General features: G+C 46.6%; 1 protein-coding gene across 1 annotated transcript in view; it reads left to right on the top strand.

The window, feature by feature from the left end:
• The window catches only part of TRANK1 (tetratricopeptide repeat and ankyrin repeat containing 1), a 119,580-nt gene extending 117,036 nt beyond the window's left edge, over positions 1–2,544 (top strand). The window contains 1 exon segment of the mRNA XM_033211980.1: positions 983–2,544. Within this exon segment, the coding sequence (XP_033067871.1) occupies positions 983–1,083 (101 nt within the window). The 3' untranslated portion in view covers positions 1,084–2,544.
• The last annotated feature ends 15,944 nt before the right edge of the window (positions 2,545–18,488 follow it).

Genomic DNA, 18,488 nt, shown 5'->3' with positions numbered 1-18,488 from the left:
CATTGTGAAGCTATCCCTTGAGAACTGTTTTCCTGTGTCAATCAGTCATTTAAGTCAGTGGATAGTTACTGAGTTTCTAGTATATATTAGTGTTGTTCTGGGCCTGGGAATATACTTCTGAATAAAACAAACAAAATCACTGGGGAAACTTAAGTGCTTCTTCCTACAGAGGGTTAAGTTTGTGTAGAATGAAGCGCTTTCTCTCCTGGCAGTCAGAATAATCTTGCCAAGTTATATGTGATCCGGAATGTCTTTCCTTTTGCCCATTCCAGCCACAAGACCACATTCCTTCTTGCTCTGAGTATTTCATCAACCGCAGATGCCCCTGGAAAGTCCAGACCCCAGAGGTGGGGAAAACTTGAAGGGACTTGGCACAAATGTCTGTGCCAATAAAAAATCTTTAGCATTTAGTCCCTTCTAGGGTCTTGGTTTTTGTGATATGTATTTCAAGAGGAAGAGAATTGATATACCAACTCAAGTGTATGGTTGAATTTATGTTTTGCTTGATTTTTTTGTTATTTAAAAGGCCTCTAAAATAGGGCCAGAGGAACCAGCCCATAAAGGAACTTAATTCTGGAGAAGGGTGTTTACTTTGACTCTTTTTGGGAAGCAACATCAGTACTCAACGGAAATCTCTCTTTCTCTGGCACCCTGGCAGGAAGCTTTATTTCATTAATTTAAACCAATGATTACAGAGACACTAGGTTTTACTAGGATGCTATATTTTACTGTGGATTGGGAAAAAAATCACCATTCTGCCCTCTCCTCTCCTCTCCTCTCCTCTCCTCTCTCTCCTCTCCTCTCCTCTCCCCTCCCCTCCCCTCCCCTCCCCTCCCCTCCCCTCTCCTCTCCCCTCCCCTCTCCCCTCCCCTCCCTCCTCTCTTCTCCCCTCCCCTCTCCTCCCCTCCCCCTTCCCCCCTTCCCCCCTCCCCTCCCCTCCCCCCCTCCCCTCCTGTGTCCTCTCCTTTCCTTTCTTTCACAGGTGTTGTTCAGGAAGATGATTATGAAAATGAAGTTGAAGACTTTGGTGAGCTTCGTCCTAGAAGGCGTTCTCGGAAATGTGGAAAGCAGAGAAAATACTAATGTCCATACAGCTGCTGCCTCCTCATCCTTCGGAACATTCCATTCTGACTTAGAATTCTGAGTGCTGTGGCAGAGGACAAAAAAAATGTGACTTAGCATTTTAAAAAGTAGGGGAGTCTAATAACACCACTGCTTTTTGTTCTCATTACTTCTCTTTCAGTGGCTTAGGATCTGGTTGCTCCCTCACCTCTGAAGTGTTTCCAAGTAGAGTCTAGCAGTATTAGTTCCCCTCACAAGCAAGTTCAGGTAGAGGAGTTGTAGTTGAAGGGAATGTTGGGACTCCTCACTGCATGGTCGCTGGGGTGTCTGGCACATCCCCATCATGACATGAGTTGGTAGCAGAGGACTAGGTGTTAAGACAGACTTTCCTAACCTCAGTTGCTGCTGCTCTGGGCCAGGAAATCTCACTATGGATTCCCTCATCTCCTGCCACACTGCTGCAGCATCAAGTGTGCTCTGAGAGCTGTATGTGCCCAGGGGTGGGCTCTGTCACTGGCCATCCCGACCCCAGGACATATTCTGGTCATCTCTGGGCCCACTTGTAGTGTAGTTTCTTCTGTTAGAGATGTTAGCCTTTTCTCTCTGTGGCAACTTTTCTGCCTTCCCTCCCTCTGTTTTTTGTGATCATTCTTAGCTACCTGTGCCAAGTCACAGTTAGACTACCTCAGAATGTAGTCAAGAATTCACCCAGTGTTCTTCGGATGTCCCTTCCCTAGAGGGAAAGGCTAGGGAATGTTGCTGGGAGCATTTCCAGCTGCCTCTCCAAAGTGGTCCTAACTCTGCCTTGGCTATGGTGCAGACATTCCAAAAAGTGTTTTGTACACAGCCCTGTACATCTAGTTTGTTTGGTTCTCCCTGCCAAGTTTGCTACCCTAGCTGAGGTTGACGTTCTGATGAGTTTCTGCTTGCTGAGCTCATCACTGTGGGACAGTGACCTGCAGAGCTTCAGGCTGGAGCAAGTGGACAGAGGAGGAAGCCAGCTAAGCCAAATCCGTCACTGCCACATGGCTGGCAGGCCTTATAAGAGGGTGGATCTGGGCCTGTTTGCAGAAGGCCATTGCCTACCCTCTCCGCACAGTGAGCCAGCGGCCATCAGCGTGGTCCCACCTGGGAAGCCTTTATGCCTCACTGATGGTTACTGCCCACCCTTACCCCACCCCTCAGCTCAGCCTGGTGTGGAAGGCCAGGTGCATGTTGGTCTTTGATTGTTCTGTCCTCACAGCAGAGCCAGCTTTCCCCCCATGTTGCTGCTTTCGCTGCTCATGCTGCTCATTGTTTTCTCTTCCTTGTCTTTCCAAATTGTTTCCTTGAAATGCTTGTTTCTAATTTTTCTTAGATTATGTTTCTAATTTTTATTCCAGGTATTTTTTTTTTCTTACTTGACAGAAAAAAAGAAAACCCCAATAATATCTTGCTGTATTATCACATTTTTTTTTATAAAGGTAAAGCATTTCTCTTACATGCTGCTGTTTTATTTCCAGTCTCTACTCAGAGTAAGGGGGTAAGTCTTGGAGCTGGTTCCCCCTGGTCAGCTGATTGATGCTGGCTAGGACAGAAGCTTCCTCTGCCTTCAGAGATTCAGAAATCAAGGGACACAGAAAAAGCCCAGTCCAGGACTCCCAGCTGTTTGGTGTTCTCAAGGGCCTGCCTCATGCACATTCTTTCCAATCTGGATGCTCCCAAGCATGCACCGATTGGACAGTAAGGAGTTTTGTCTGTACCATGTACTGGGGCTTTCCCAACAAGGAGCATTGCCCTGGAAGGCAGGAGACCTGGAATAAAACTCCTCTCCTATTCCTAACGAGCTGTGTAATGCCGGATGAATCAGGTCTATTCAACACGGAGCACCTTCATGCTGCATTATGTAGGAGCCTCATGATCTGGTGTAGGAGAGATATGGAAATGTGAGAAAAGAGTGGTGATAGACATGTGTATTGCATGGGTGGTAAATGCATTTACATAAGCCAGCTGGGCCTCAGTTTCCCCTTTTGGGAAAGTGGTCTAAGGTCCCTTCCTGCCTGATCCAGAGTGGTTCTGTAAGCTGTTGCCGTGGTTTTGAGTACTCTCCAGTCTTGGTGCTGTGATGCCTGTGTTTGCTTGCATCAGGTGAGCAGGACAGCTGAGTCTTAGCAAGCAAAGCATCTGATCTTACCCTTTAAAATTAAAGAGGCTCAAAATGGGACAGGTGATCCTGCTGTCATATCTTTATTAGCACTGTCCAGTAGAACTACCTGAGAGATCCACCCCCAAAAATCTGACTCCTCAACTCATAAAGCTCCTTAGAGTGGGGGTGTGGAGGTTAGGAAAGAAGAATGGAATTCAGCAGAAGAGTCAGTAACTTCCCTTAATGACCAGAATCCTGGGCTCAGTTCATAGCAGTGGCTTCGGTGTCTTGGACTTGCCTGGAAGTCCAGGATGGGGGATGTGTATCTGGGGTCCCCCAAGATCACCACTCTTAGTCTTCGTAATTCATTAAGAGGGCTCACAGGACTCAGCATGTAGTTGGAGTCATGGCTCTGATTGATTATAGCAAAGTCATACTAAGCACAACTGGCAAAGGGAAAGGCCCATGGGGCCAAGTGTAGGGGATACCAGGCGTAAGCTTCCAGGGCTCCTTTCCAGAGTCACACAGAATAGGCTTCATTTCCCAGCAATGAGTTGTGACAACTTGCTGTGTGAAATATGCCAATCTGGGGAGCTCATCAGAGACTCAGAGCTCAGGGTTTCTACCAGCAGCTGGTCGTATGGGTATCTTCTGCCTAGCATATACCAAAGTTCCAGAGTCTCAGAAGGAAAGTAGCGTTCAGCACAAACCACATTGTTTATACAAACCGCTTAGGCAGTGTGAACCACATTGATCAGTTCTAGGGGTATTGGGAGCCATCCTGAAATCCAAGTTCCAAGACTAAGTGAGTCAGTGAGCAGACCTTCAAAGGGCAGCAGTTAGGCCTGCTGGGACATTTTCTGCACAGAGGGTTCCCCCAAGTTGGGGCTTTGTCATGATATCCCACTAGCTTGCCTCACAGGCACCCCGTGTATCCAGCCACTGGATAGGCACCTATGTACCTCCTATCTTCCCAGTCAAGGAAGTGAATCTTCAGAGATAGTTCATTTTCTAAAAACCCATCATGATGAAGTAACTGTTTTTCTAAGTGCCTTAGACATTTACTTCAGTTCCTTGCAAACTTGAATGCGAAGTGTTAAGCATTCAGAATGCTGTTTGGGTTCTTTGAGGCCTGCTGGGGAAAGGGAGAGAGGGCCCTATAAACCTCTGGTGACTGTTTCCTCCCTCCACCAACACACACGCGCGCACACACACACCCCCTTGGACCTGATTAGCCAAGAGCTCTTGTTCTCACATTCTCTCTCTCTACACACACACACACACACACACACACACACACACACACAACACACACACACACACACACACACACACCACACACACACACACTCTTTGACCTGATTAGCCAAGAGCTCTTGTTCTCCTCACATTCTCTCTGCAACAAGAGTCCAGTCTTCCGGGAAGAACAAACTGACACGGGAGCTAGCAGCATCCTAAGCTCTGTGCTAGCACCTCAGTACTTTACCAAATCACTGGTGGGGAAACTGAGGCCCAGATGATACAACTTGCCCTGGGTCACAGAGGTGGTTTGGGGGGCAGGGCTGATACATGGACCTGGGTTTTCCAATTCTAACTAGCACCCTTTCCACTAAGGACTCAGGCGCAAAGGTCAACAGCAGATGCCAGCAATTCTTTCTCAGAGCCTATCACTCCTGCCTACTAGTGCAGAGTGTGCCAGCTCTTGGGCATTTAGAGAGCTCATTCTCTTCAGTCTCTCACTCATCTTTTGGCAATAGTGTTTTCCTATAGAAAAGTGGGGCCCAGCAGGGAAACTTGGGTGCATTCTACTGTCACCCACCTGGAGCAGCTTGGCCTCTGTCCTTCAAGAACGGGACAGAGCAGCTGCCCAGAGTCATTCCCAGTGGATGGCACAGCACAGCATGCACTGCTCCCACAGTTGCCAGTTTTACTGTCTTCAGCACCCTCAACCTTCACTACCCTGAGCATTGTAGTTTACATACAGGAGTCATCCACTGCACCACTACTCCCAAGCCTAGGGACGAAGATGCTGTAATTCACCTTTTCCTGGGGAGCCTGCCTCTGGTTGCCTGAAGTGGTCACTTGTAGTCCAAAATGAGTCCCCAAATGCTAGACATCCTGGCCAGCACCAACTGCCATGAGCTCTGTGTGACTTGTAACTTATGTTGCACCTGCTCTCAGGTAGTGTGGAAAGAGGAAATATTAGTGTTCATAATAGGTTATGGTTGTCACCAAGGTCTTCCACTGGTGACCAGAGTGCATCAGCTATTAATCTCTCTAGTGATGTCAAAGAGGCTTTTCTGGGCTCCTCCCAAGGGGCTGAGTCTAGTGCTGCCAGATGGGCTCACAGTTCATGGAGATGTGAGAGGGATGAGGCTGGCAGATGGACAGGGCTTGTACTTAGCACTCTGGAGCTCTCAGAAAGAGCCCTCTAGGCCTGGATAGGAGGATCACTCCTGTGGCCTAAGAAAATGACCAAGGCTATAAATATCTCATCTCAAATCTCAACAAAGCAACTTACAGGTTTTACCTTATATACACATATAAGGCATTCCATTTTATTTGTAAATGTTAATGGCATTGGATATGAGCTTCCTCTGTTTCCTTCTGATTTCAGTATGGCTTTGATAATGTTTGGGTTTAATGGTCTAACTGTATAATACATGGAATCTCAGTCATGTAAGAAATGTCACATTTTATTTAAATTAATTCAAATCCTACTCTGGACCGTATTCCTGCTTTGGTGGGAAATGTGGCCTAAGTCATTAGGCCTTTCTGCTTCCTTGGGATCTCTGAAGTATTAGGAGGCCAATCTGGTATAGGGAAAATGAGGGAGCCCCTCTTTCCTTCAGTTCATCATGGCTGCTGCTAATCCGTTTCTGTCCCAGCTGATAGGGTATCTGAGAAGATGGATGAGTCTTCTCCCTCCAAGTCAAGCTTGGCAAGACTAGAAGCTGTGGGGTATCTGGTCTGGCCTCTGGAGATGAACAACTGAGCCACCCCCTGAAGTTTTCTCACCTCCCCATTGTATTGCCATGAGGATAAGGGCAGGTCCCTATTTGTCATGGCATCCCTTGGCCCCTGCCTCACCCCTAAACAAAGAGAGCCTAAAGTCCTAGCTACTTTCTTGAAAAAAAAAAAAAAATTGGAAAATAGAGAGCAAATGCAAATTGATAACTGAACAAAGAGTTGAACTAGCCTGGGCAACATAGTGAGACCCTGTCTATCAAAACGCACACACACACACACCCCAAACAAAAAACTAGCTGTGTGTGATGGCATGTGCCTATGGTTCCAGCTACTTGGGAGGCTGAGGTTGAAGGATTGCCTGAGCCCAGGAGGTGGAGGCTGCAGTGAGCCGTGATTGCACCACTGTACTCCAGCCTGGATGACAGAGCAAGACCCTGTCTCAAAAAGAAAAAAAGTTGAGGGATAGGGAGGTTTCAAGGATGGCCACTATTAATTCCTTCCCATCTCTGTGTCACTTCGCCCATCCAGAGGTGGAGTCTCTCCCCTCTACAACTGGACTGACTTCAGCCAGCAGAATACAGCTGAGGTGATACTGTGTCATTTCCAAGTCTGGCCTTTGAGAGGCTTGGAACTTTTGGGGTAATCCAGCTGCCATGTGAGAATTCGAATACCCTGAGACCAACAGGCTGTGCGGAAGCCAGAGCCAGCCATGTGCAGAGGCCACACAGAGGAGCCCCAGGCACCATTCATATGAGTGAGGCCCTCCTGAACATTTCGGCTTAGGTAACAGCAGGATGCTACTGAGTCAGTGACCCCAGCTAAGGCCAAATGGAACAGAAAACCACCCGCTGCGACTTGCCCAAATTTCTGAACCCCAGAATTATGAGAATTAATAAATCATTATTGTTTTAAGTTACTAAATTTTGGGGTGGTTTGTTATGCAGCAAAACAAGGACTTCCAGCATGTCCGGTACTCTTAGGCATGTCACATCTGTGACCTTTCAATCTTAACAGTTCTCCAAAATATAGAATGAGAACTACTCGTTTATATATGTGTGAAGCGAGGGGTGTTCTGAGGTCAGTGAGGAGGTAGGTGGCAGAGCAGAACTACTGGATCCTATGTATTACACAGTCAGCATTGGAAGAAAGGGCTTCATCCACCTCATTTATGACCTGAGTGGGATCCTAGTACCATAGTACCTAGGACCCTAGTGCCCTGAAGGGACCCTGGAACCCACCCCTAGAACCAAGTATTTGTCATTTGCCTCCCATGTGCACTTTGGCAACTACCTAGTTGTGCAGGCCTTCACCAGCAGCTGAGACTTGGTTGCTGGGACAACCTGCAGGAAGGGTGGGTCTCTCTTACCAATGTTACATGATTCTTTCCACTGAACTCCTGGGTTCTGGTTCCCCTGGGCCACTGGCAGCCAACACTTCTGGCTGTTACAGATGGATAGGCCCATTCCTAACATTTGTGGGGTCTGGGATAAGAATATGGTGTCTTTTCCCCTCTCCTTCTCTTCCCACCCTTGGCTTTATCCTATACCATGAACAGCCTCCCTGGCATGTGTGTGAACATTTCAGCCGTATATCCAAACTCATTACATGGCTGCACCCCTCTTCCCCAACCAACCATGCTTGGCCTCTGCTTGGGCCCAGTACATCAGTGGCTCAGGGCTACTTGGGCACGGGGCTCCTGGGTACTGAAATACGATTGGCGGGGGCCTTGGATGTATACTTTTATTGCAGGTCTGGGGCATGGTATGTAGCTAACGAAACAACATTGTGCTACTCTTCTTGGTCATTTCTCCTTGTGCATTTTTCTCCTTCAGGGTCCTTGCAGGACAAGAAGCCAGCTTTCAGAGATTCTCTAGCCATAACCGTCATAATCTGCTCGATGCCCAACATCTCTCTCCCATGCTCCCTCCCTCTCTCATACACACATAAAGTAAATAAAATAATAAATTTCTCCCTGACCACCTCCAGCAGCCTAATCTGGCATCTGGGATGCCTTAAACGTGTTCCTGGATCAATACCATGTAGCTGTATCCCAGGTCTACAATACCGTGTAGAAACCTGTGTCCCGGGTCATCTGTAAGTTCATGATTCAGAGGATGGTAAATCAATTCAGCAGGAAATTACTCTCCTTTCTGCCACAAATATCTCTCTTAGACAATGGAGACTGGCTTCCCCTGATCTTGTCCCTCTAAATCTGCTTCAGAGATTTTAACTGTAGAGCAAAAGCCCAGGTGGGTGCTTGAGGAACCACCTTCCCCTCCCACAACAACCACCATAATGGTGCAAAACTTGAGTTCCCTGGAAAACTCTCTTTAACCCGATAGACTTTAATTCCTTTTGGTAGCAGAGAAATCAGGCCCGCCAACAATAGACAGCTGATCCTTACTCCCACCCGCCACCCAGGAAAATACATTTCTCTGCTCATTAAGGAGGAGGGAGAAGCCATTAGCAAGGTACCAGGCGTTCTTGAGATGGGTTGTTTAGAAAACTTCCTCCTGGTGCTGCAGAATTCTAACCCTGTTCAGAACTTTATGTCCTCTGTTTAAGACTCAGAATTTACTCTTCTCATAGATGATGTGATCTGAATATCTGATAGGACATTTTGAGGGGATGGGCTGCAATGGGGAACAGGGTACTGTCATCACAGTATTTTTGGAGCAAGACCTAAGATTAAAATGTGGCTTCTCATACTGACTGAATTCAGACACCTTACTTACATTTTAAATTCTTTGAGCGCTCTTGGGAATTTATAAAATGGAAATAATGGCACAAATGCATAGCTTGGTTGTAATTGCATTATTCTCTCTCTCTTCCGACTTCTGTTTCATAGATGGACCAAGGATGTGAAAAGATTTCAGGCAGCTTCTCTGTTCTCCACGGTGGCAGGGAGGGTCAGGATTGACGAGGAACCCTGGGGCCACGTGGGTCAGCTTTTGTGGAGGTGGGAGCGTTTCTAAGACGGCTTTGTTCCAGGGACCCAGCCTTCTTTTAGAGACTGAGACTATTTTTAACCCAAGTTTTAGTGATTCTGTAGGACAGCTGTTTAAGGGAATTATGTAGGCCAGTCTGTGATTTTTGGAGTCATCATTTTAAGGTTAGGGAGTGGGATGGGGGAAGAGAACCAGAATAACTGGAGTTTCTGGAGGCATCATAGATCTCTGTACCTACCCTGCAGAAAGCTGCAACCCAATTTACTTTGTGGCCACTCTTGAGGATCAGGACATAGCTGAGCAGACAAACATTGTTTTGTTATACTTCAAGTAAAGTGTATCAGTTTCTCCCCGCTTTCTCTCCCATTCGCTGTTACCAAATCATGATGGAGAAAAAGTGGACAAGGAAGTCCCTCACACACTGTAATGAGAACAAAAATCAGTCTAGCTTTTCTTGAGGGCACTTCAACAATATTTATTAAAATTGAAAATGGACTCACCCTTGGATCCAGTATTCCCAATTTTTGTTTTGGTCAGTCCTTTTCTCTTTTTTATTGTTAGTTTTGCCTGTGGTAAAATACAAATAACAGAAAGTTGACCATCTTAATCATTTTTAAGTGTACAGTTCAGTAGTGTTAAGTATGTTCTCATTGTTGTGCCACAGATCTCTAGTACTTTTTCATCTTGCAAACTGGAAACTCTGTAGCCACTGAACACCAGTCCCATTTCCCCTTACCCACAGTCCCTGGAAGCCGCCCTTCTACTTTGTCTCCGTGAATTGACTATGACCTCATGTAAGTAGAATCATATGGTATTTGTCCTTTGGTGACTGGTTTATTTCGCTTAGCATAGTGTCCTCAAGGCCCATCCATGTTGTACCAGGGGTCAGAATTTCCTTCCTTTTAAAGGCTGAATAATATTCCATTGTATGAATATAACCAGCATTTCTACTTTTTAAGAATTTATATTAAAGAAACGTTTCTACAAGTTTCCAAATAAATGTTTACTTCAGGAGTGTCTGGGAGAGTGCAAAATTGGAGACAATCCATGTGTTCCTCAGGGGCATGGCTGACTACCGTGAACACGGGTTGGTTTCTACCTAAATTTGCTGGCATGAAAATATGGCAAAGATCACTTGCTCACTGAAAACTCAAACCATGGAGAAACCTTCATGGTTCAATTTATTTCTTTACTTTGTAAAACGAACACAAAAATTCAGTGCCAAATTGTTGTTGCTGGTGTCCTTGCGTATTCGGTAAGAGTTAGATTTTTAAAAATAGTTTGGATTGTGTTTGTGGTCACAAAAAAACAACAAAGAAATTTTTAGACAGCAAAATAGAGAGGTTCAAGAGGGAAAACATTTGTGGCCCAAAGAGGTGGTCAAAAGAGAACCCTCTCTCTGCACTCAGGCGTTTGCAAAGCAATATTGAGAGTCAGTGTTGTGCGCTCCGTGGTGGTGATATCCTGGCAGGAAAGGATGCTCGTCTACATCCTTTGAGGTCTCACCTGGGTCTAGCTTGGCCCTGTGCTTCTCATCCAGTTGACCTGAAATCAAATTTATTTCAAAGAGCTTCGAAACAAAATTTTTGAAGAAGCAGAAATCCTGCTAAAACGAAAGTAGACTCTGGAGAGGCTGGGCTGTCAGGCTGTATGTGCTGGAGGCCGTGGATTGTGGCCTGGGTCCCCAGGGCATACCTGGTATGCATCTCCACCCACCGGTAACTAAAAGGGAATCCTTTACACTGTTCATTATGTACAACTTGAACATTATCACCAGATCCTTTGGTGTCCTGCTCTTCGTAATCTTGGCTTTACACCTCCTATTTTACTCCATGAGAGCATCCTTGCCCTTGAGTCTTGGGACTGATGGCATCCTCCTGCTTCTTTCCCTGACTTCTTTCAGTAGTAACAGCTGTCATGTACTGGGATGAGTCCTTTGGTACTGGTGCATACAAGGACTGGCCCTGCGTGAATACTCATGACAACCCCATGAGAGAGATATCTTTGTACATCCATTATGCAGATGGAAACCGAGACCCTGAGAACTCTGTCTAGCTTTGTCCCCCAGGACCTCCACTCCAGTAAGTTAGCCCAGTTATTGGTAAGTTTGTTTGAACTGTACGGATACAGAGAGGAGAGAAGTTTTCTTGAGACCTACCTTCTGTCTTCTACCCCACCACTTTCCTCCTTTCAGTTTCCCTTCAAGCAGATGTCAGCTTGCATCCAGTGATCCAGAGTCCTTTGGCTATTTTGACGCAGGTCTGGCAGGTGCTAATTTGGCAGTGGGAAGGAGCTGGGGCCACCCCACAGCTGTTATCTGTCAGCTGCAGGCTCAGCTGCTCCTGAAGTCCATTTTCCTGGGTGAGAGCCACGGTGGTGAACCCAATGTCAGGGATTCTTTCCCACTGTCCCATCTCGTTGGCCTTAGAGAAGGACCCCTGGGACAACAGAGGGCTTAGTCAGATCCAAGGAAGGGAAAGAGTCCCTTGCATGGATATTCCTAATTTCACAAGGTGGGTGGGCAGAACTACAGATCAAGTCAGTGACTTTTTCAACTTCTCTCAGAGCTTGGTCAGGGCAAGGGGTAAAACATGGATCTCCTCTGGCAAGGGTGTCAAGATGTCAAAACAGCTGGATGAAAGGCAAAAGATGCACCCTGCCATCCTGGGACTTGGCATGCCTGATGCCAAGCATCAGAGTCCTTGGAGCTGGCTGCACTGCTGCCCTTGATCACCAACTCTCCTTGCTTGTCAGAACTCAGCTCTTAGGACCCCAAGTCAGGTCAGGGCTGTCAGGGAGACCTGGGCTTGTAACTGAACGATGCTGTGCTGTCAGGCTGTATGTGCTGGAGGAGGTGGAAGGTGGCCTGGGTCCCAAGGGCACAGCTTTTGAGTGAGAGGACACTTGCCAGGGAAAGGGGATGCACGCGCTCTCCTCTCTCTGTGTGTGATGCGTTTTGGGGGCTGGGACACAGAGGAAGAGGATGCATGCGGCTGAATTTCTTATCCCTCTGTTTCTTGTTTGCATTTAATTCAAAAGCCAGAAAAAAAAATGCATAGGCTGCCTGGGGGCGTCCAGGTGGTGTTAAAGCAACTGCAGTTTAGTGCACGTGAACTGCAAACTGGAAATATATCTGAGGAGTCTTTACCAAGGGACAAACACTGTTTTGTCTGCCCATATTACAGGAGATATTTTAAAAAATAAAGTGAGAAACAACAACCTGAAGGGCTCTAAAAATCCTTTTATTGCCCTTGTCGGGATGAGAGTAGGTGTGTGGGAGTGGGATCCTGTGGGAAAGGGGGAGGGGAAAGGAAGTTCTGCTCAGTGGGGAGGGCACTGCCTGTTTGGCAGAAGGAGAAGAGGATTAGAGGCCTTCTTGCCTAAAGCTGTCACCTGCTGAGCAATGGCCAGGTGTGTTAGTTTGCTAGGGCTGCCATACAATGCACTGTGCAGACTGGATGGCTTAAACAGCAGAAAGTTATTTTCTTATGGTGGCAAGCCTAGACGTCCAAGACCAGGGCATTGGCAGGTTTAATTTTTTGTGAGGCCTTCTCCTCGGCTGGGAGGTGCCTGTCTCCTCCCTGTGTTTTCACAGAGTCTCCCTCTGAGCCTGTCTGTGTCCTAATTTCCTGTTATAAGGACATCAGCCATATTGGATTAGGGCCCACCCTAAGGTCTTCATTTAACTTAATTACCTCTTTACAAGTACAGTCACATTCTGAGGTATGGGGGGTTAGGACTCCAACATGAATTTTGAGAACACAGTTTAGTCCATATCACTGGTAACAGTGTTGGTTTTTTTGAGCAACACTTAAAGGAGAATGGGTTTGGTTGAGTCCATTAGCCCCACTTGGCAATCACAGAGACCAGAGCCTGTGATGTGACAGGGGAGCATGAAGCCTGTTCTGTGGGCACTGCCTTCTGCCTCCATTTCTGATTCGACTTCCTGGACACCTCTACCCCTCCTGCTCCTTCTGTTTCTCCACTGGGCTCAGGACTTCACAAGCGAAGACTGTGGCGCCAACACCTATTCCAAGGACTAGCTGGGCCTCTCCACCCTGATGTCTCACTGGCACACTGAAGTTAGCAAGCCCATAATGCTCTGCCCGACCTGCCAGCTTTTCCTCCTGACTTGTCAAATTTCATTAGGGGCCATCCTGGATTCAGACAGGAGCCTCAGAAGCCGATTGCCTCCCCCAGTGAGGCTGTGATCTCCCCGAGGATAGGGCTGGGGTTCTTTTATGCCACATTCCCCTTACCCATGTGTGCAGCCCTCAGTAAGCATCCAAGAGCTCCCTGGAGTTCAAGGGAATGAAAATCTATCCCTGTTTCAGCCCCATGGCTGCATTCTAACCAATCATCATACCTAAGAAATTGCTCCATTTCATCCTTCCCCACTGCAAACATTTATTGGCCACTTACTATGTGCTTTGACTTCCTTTTATAGTCTGAAACTTAGCTGGGTGCTGGGGATGCAAATACAGAGAAGAAGGTGCTAGGAGTGGCTTCGAAGGAACACTCACCCCCTTCCCCAAATCCTTACCTCTGTCCCGACTCAGGTCTTCATTCCCTCTTGCTTGGATAATGGCACCCACCTCTCAGGGCTGCCCAGCTTTCTCCCTTATTTGTCTTAGACATAGCTGCCTGCTTCTTCAAGCTTACCTCGGCTGTATCGTTTCATTGCTCAAAGGCAGCAGGGTGCCCGCAGCGTGTAGCGTGACAGTCAAGCTCTCCTCAGCCTGCTAGTCCAGCCTCATGTCCCATTTCAACCCCTTTACCCCTAAGGAACTGATGTACCACCCTCCCCCTTTCCTCACAGCCCCCTGGAGATACACCCCACTTCCAGCTTCTGCACCCTTGCCCAGTGCTAGTGTCTGCCTGGAAGTCCCTTTCCCACCTAGACTCCCCTGTTGAAATCCTCTCCCTCCTTTAATCCTCTTCTGCCAGAACACCACCTCCAAGAAGCCTTTCCTAACCCTCACGCTCTCCTGCTTCCCCAGCGTGTGGTCTCCATACCTCTATTGTAGGACTTTGGAGTGGAAGGTAGAAGAGAGCTGTTGTGCACACGCCTGCCTCCTTCTAGCCTGCATTCTCCAATGTAGCAATTACTGGCCACCTGTGACAATTAAATTAAAAATGAAGTTAAATGGACAGTTTGGTTCCTCAGTCACACTAGACACATTTTAAGTGCAGTGTAGCTATGTGTGGCTAGTGGTTACCATATTGGATGGCCCAGGTTTAGAACATTCTCATTGCCCAGAAAGCTCTGTGAGGCTGTGCTGCTCTAGTGAAGAGTTCCTAGTGGCCTGCCCTGGTATTAAGCAGGGAGCTGGCCCACAGTAGGTGCTCATTTTTTTTTCAGTGTTTATTGAATTTTTTTCAATGTTTGTTGAATTGAATTGGAGCTCTGTTTCCGAGGGAGTAAGAGAACCAGAGGATCCTCAAAGAGAATTCTTTGGAGCCCTTGAACCAGTTCTGCAGACTTCCAAAGTGAACTTACAGCTGGCCCTGAGTGGCAGAAGGCAGGAGAAAAAAGAGGGGAAGGCTGGGAGTGGAGCATCTACTGCTTGCCAGGCCTAGTGTACAGTCCAAAGTTTGGTGGGGCTGGTGGGGTGTGTGTGTGTGGGTGCAGACAATGCTATTCTAGACACATTTTCCCGTCTAGATGAGACGTATTTTTGGCTCACAGCTTAACACAGAATCAGGGCCAAGAGTGTGCACTTGAGTGGGTGCATCTGAGACTGTCAGCGTTTGAGTGCGGCCTCCTTGGTTCCCTGTCTCAGCAACTCCTCTGCTCTGAGAGCAAGATGGGTGAGGGGCCAGGCCACCTGAGCTAAGTTCTGAGAGGGGACCTGGGGAGAGCAAAGAGAACAGGGGGAGGCCCATGGAGAGGAGGAAAGAGCAAGGCTCCTGGCCTTTTTCCAGTCTGAATCTGGGGCTGTGTGTCAGTCTTAGCTTCAAATAGAGGCACCTCCTTTGCAGCAAGAACTAGCTGGTTTCTCTGGGAAACCCAGTCTGCAGGTCCTCTGCTGTGAGTGGGAGGCTCTGAGCTCTGTCAGGTTCAAATCAAGAAGTGGATCATCTCCCCTATCAGACTCTGTTGCCTTCCCTGTAAATGCTCCCAGGAATTAATATTGTGAGATGATGTTGACACCTGGGAGTCAGTCTATTTCTGGACAAAATATTGGCACTTAGTTCCTTTTCCTTTGAGAAGGCTCGTGAAAATCCAAGCATAGCAATCATGGCCTCTATGAGGAGTGTCCACTAACTGGCGTTTGTAACCAAATGTCTCATGTATCCTTGTACTTAATCTTCCTGGTAACCCTGAAAAGTAGGCAATGTCCACTTTGCAGATGTGGAAACTGAGGTCAAAGACATTAAGCGACTGCCTTTTCCTCACCAGCTTCTAGTACACTGCTCCATGCCTCCCTAGCACTGTACAAATAACAGAGATTTTGTTTGTTGCCCCCACTGTGTCCACGATAGCTTTCAGATTTGCCCCTCCTGCCAGCCAAGCCTGAGCGCAGGACACTCTGTCTGGGACCTGATGCAGCATCAGGTACCACTGACTCCTGCACCTTCAGCCATACTTTTAACCTCCCACCACACCCTGGCATCATTAGTCCTAAGCAGCACCCAGCACAGATGACACTAAAGAAAGGTGACAACTGTCAGGCAGGCCATGAAAGCTCTTTGCTGCTGCTTACCAGCGTCTCCCACTCGCTTTCTACCACAGGCAGGCATTGCTTGCCTGCTTCTCCCAGGCTCTTCTTCACAGCCAAGCTTAGTCATGCCCCTACTCTCTTCTCTCACCTCAGAGACACCGCCTACCTCATTTTTCCTGTGCTCCCCCATCCCGTGAGGCAGACTGTATTTTCCAAAAACAGACACAGCAATATTTCTAGTCCACATGCTGTCCCAGCACTTTTATACTCCTCATCGAGATGGAGTCTATTTCCCCCTCCTCGAACCTGAGTGGGGCTTTGTTACTAACCTAAGGAATAGAATATAGCAGAAGGAAAACTGCATTATTTCCAAGGTTAGGTTGTTAAAAAATGATATGGCTTCCACCAGTATATGTAACAAATCTCATGTTGTTAGATATTTAGATTATTTACAACATTTCCTATCACAAGGGTCTGGAGAACCCAGCCGCCATGTTATAAGGAAGCCCATGTAGCCAAATGGAGAGGCTGAATGTAGGTGTTTTAGCCAACAACCCAGCTAAGGTGTCAGCTCACAGCCAGCATCGACCACTAGACACATGAGTCATCAGGACTTCAGATGGCTCTAGCCCCTGACCCTCAGGCTGCCGGTCATGATGCCATATAGAGTGGAGACAAGCTGTTCTCACTGAGCCCTACCCAAATGGCAGATGTGTAAGCAAAATAAGCCAGTGTGTTTTGGAGTAGTTTGTTATGCAACCATAGCAACTGGAACACCCTCAATGGACTTTTAATCCAAATAATTAATAATTGATATACCCCTTATCTGATTTTTTTTCCCCAGGATGCCTGCCTCTAGCTGCTCCTTAGTACATATTCTGTGAGAAAAAAAAAAATCCATAAGGCCACAGGGACTACTACCTTGAGTATTATAGTTTTCTAAAAATACTGTCTTAATCCAGGGTTGAGGCCCTGGCTAGAGGCTGGTCAGTTCTCTGTCTTGTGCACCCAATTAAATCCACATCCTCAGCCACCTCCTCTACTAGGCTCTCACACTCAGGGCTTCCATACACCTGAATTGCTCTACCCCTGCCTTAATCACCCCATGGCCAGGTATCAGGTGACTAGGGACAACCACCATGCCCCAGAAATTATTTGAACTAGCTAATTCTGGAATGGCTCAAACTAGCAAAACTAGCTTGCTTACCCTGCCTCATGCATTCCTTCCCACAGAAACCATAATAAAGGCACCTGCCCACAGGTGCCCTTTCTCCCTCTGCCTCATGATCAGCCCAGAGTTTCATCTGAGCATCCCTGCATGGTGTGTTGTGTTTTCCCAGGGACCTGTGAGTACAATAACTGTAGAATTATTTCCTGTTTCTCTCTCATAATCTGTTTCTGGCCTTACCACACTCCATTCAAGATAATATGGTTAAAACACCTTGACACCATCCCTGTTGGCTGGCAATTGTCATGTGACAAACCACCTTAACAATTATTTATTTATTTTTTAATAACAGACAAGCTTTATTTTATCCTTACCCTTTTCACAAAAAAGGAAACTGAGGCTTCTTTGCTCCTCTGCCCATTTGCATTTTCCCACTGCACAACTTCCTGGCCAGAAGTCAAAATGATTGACAGGCAAGAGTGAAGGTGTCAGGGAAAAGACTACTAGATGATGTATAATTTCATTTATGTATCCACAGTCACTTTTCCAAACTCCCCCAGATAGTCCTAAACTTTCTGAATCATCCAATTATTCTAATAAGCATTTATTGAGAATCTGTGTGCTTTATTAGGCTACAAGAATACAAAGAATTGAGACACAGAGTATACCTTGGAACACATTGGGAGTTTGTGATTGACACTGGGTGGTTGTTCGAAGGGCAATTCCTCTTCCCTCTTCCTTTTTTAAAAAAATTTATTTCAATAGCTTTTGGGGTACAAGTGGTTTTTTTGTTACATGGATGAATTATATAGTGGTAAATTCTGTGATTTTAGTGCACCCATCACCCCAGTAGTGTACATTGTACCTAACGTGTAGTTTTTTATCCCTAGCCCGCCTCCCACCCTCCACCTTCTGAGTCTGTAAAGTCTATTATACCACTCAGTATGCCTTTGTGTATTCATAGCTTAGTTCCCACTTATAAGTGAGAACATATGGTTTTTGGTTTTCTATTCCTGTGTTACGCTTAGAGTAATGGTCTCCAGCTCCATCCAAGTTGCTGCAAAAGACATTATTTCATTCCTTTTAATGGCTGAGTAATATTCCATGATGTCTATATACCACATTTTCTTTATCCACTCATTAGTTAATGGGTATTTAGGTTGGTTCCACATCTTTGCAATTGTGAATTGTGCTGTTATAAACATATGTATGCAAGTGTCTTTCATATAATGACTTATTTTCCTTTGGGTAGATACCCAGTAGTGAGATTTCTGGATTAACAATTATTTAAAACAACAATTCATTATTAAAGCTCACAGGTTATGAGGTTGAGCTTGGCTGATCATAACTGGGTTTGCTCATGAGTCTGTAAGTCCCCTGGAGGTTCTACTCAAGGTTGGGGTTGGCTCAGGCTGCGGTTGGATACACAATCTTAGCTGCAATCAATCTGATCCATATGACTCTTACTCTTCTCCTGGGACAAGTGGGCTACTTAGGTATGTTCTTCTCATGGAGAGAGCAGAAGCACGAGGAACAAGCTGAACCACACA

This window comes from Trachypithecus francoisi, unplaced genomic scaffold (assembly GCF_009764315.1).
Source record: "Trachypithecus francoisi isolate TF-2019V2 unplaced genomic scaffold, Tfra_2.0 Lachesis_group0, whole genome shotgun sequence".
Lineage (NCBI taxonomy): Eukaryota > Metazoa > Chordata > Mammalia > Primates > Cercopithecidae > Trachypithecus > Trachypithecus francoisi.
Note: the sequence above shows the minus strand (reverse complement) of the source record. Positions and strands in the feature narration are given on the sequence as shown.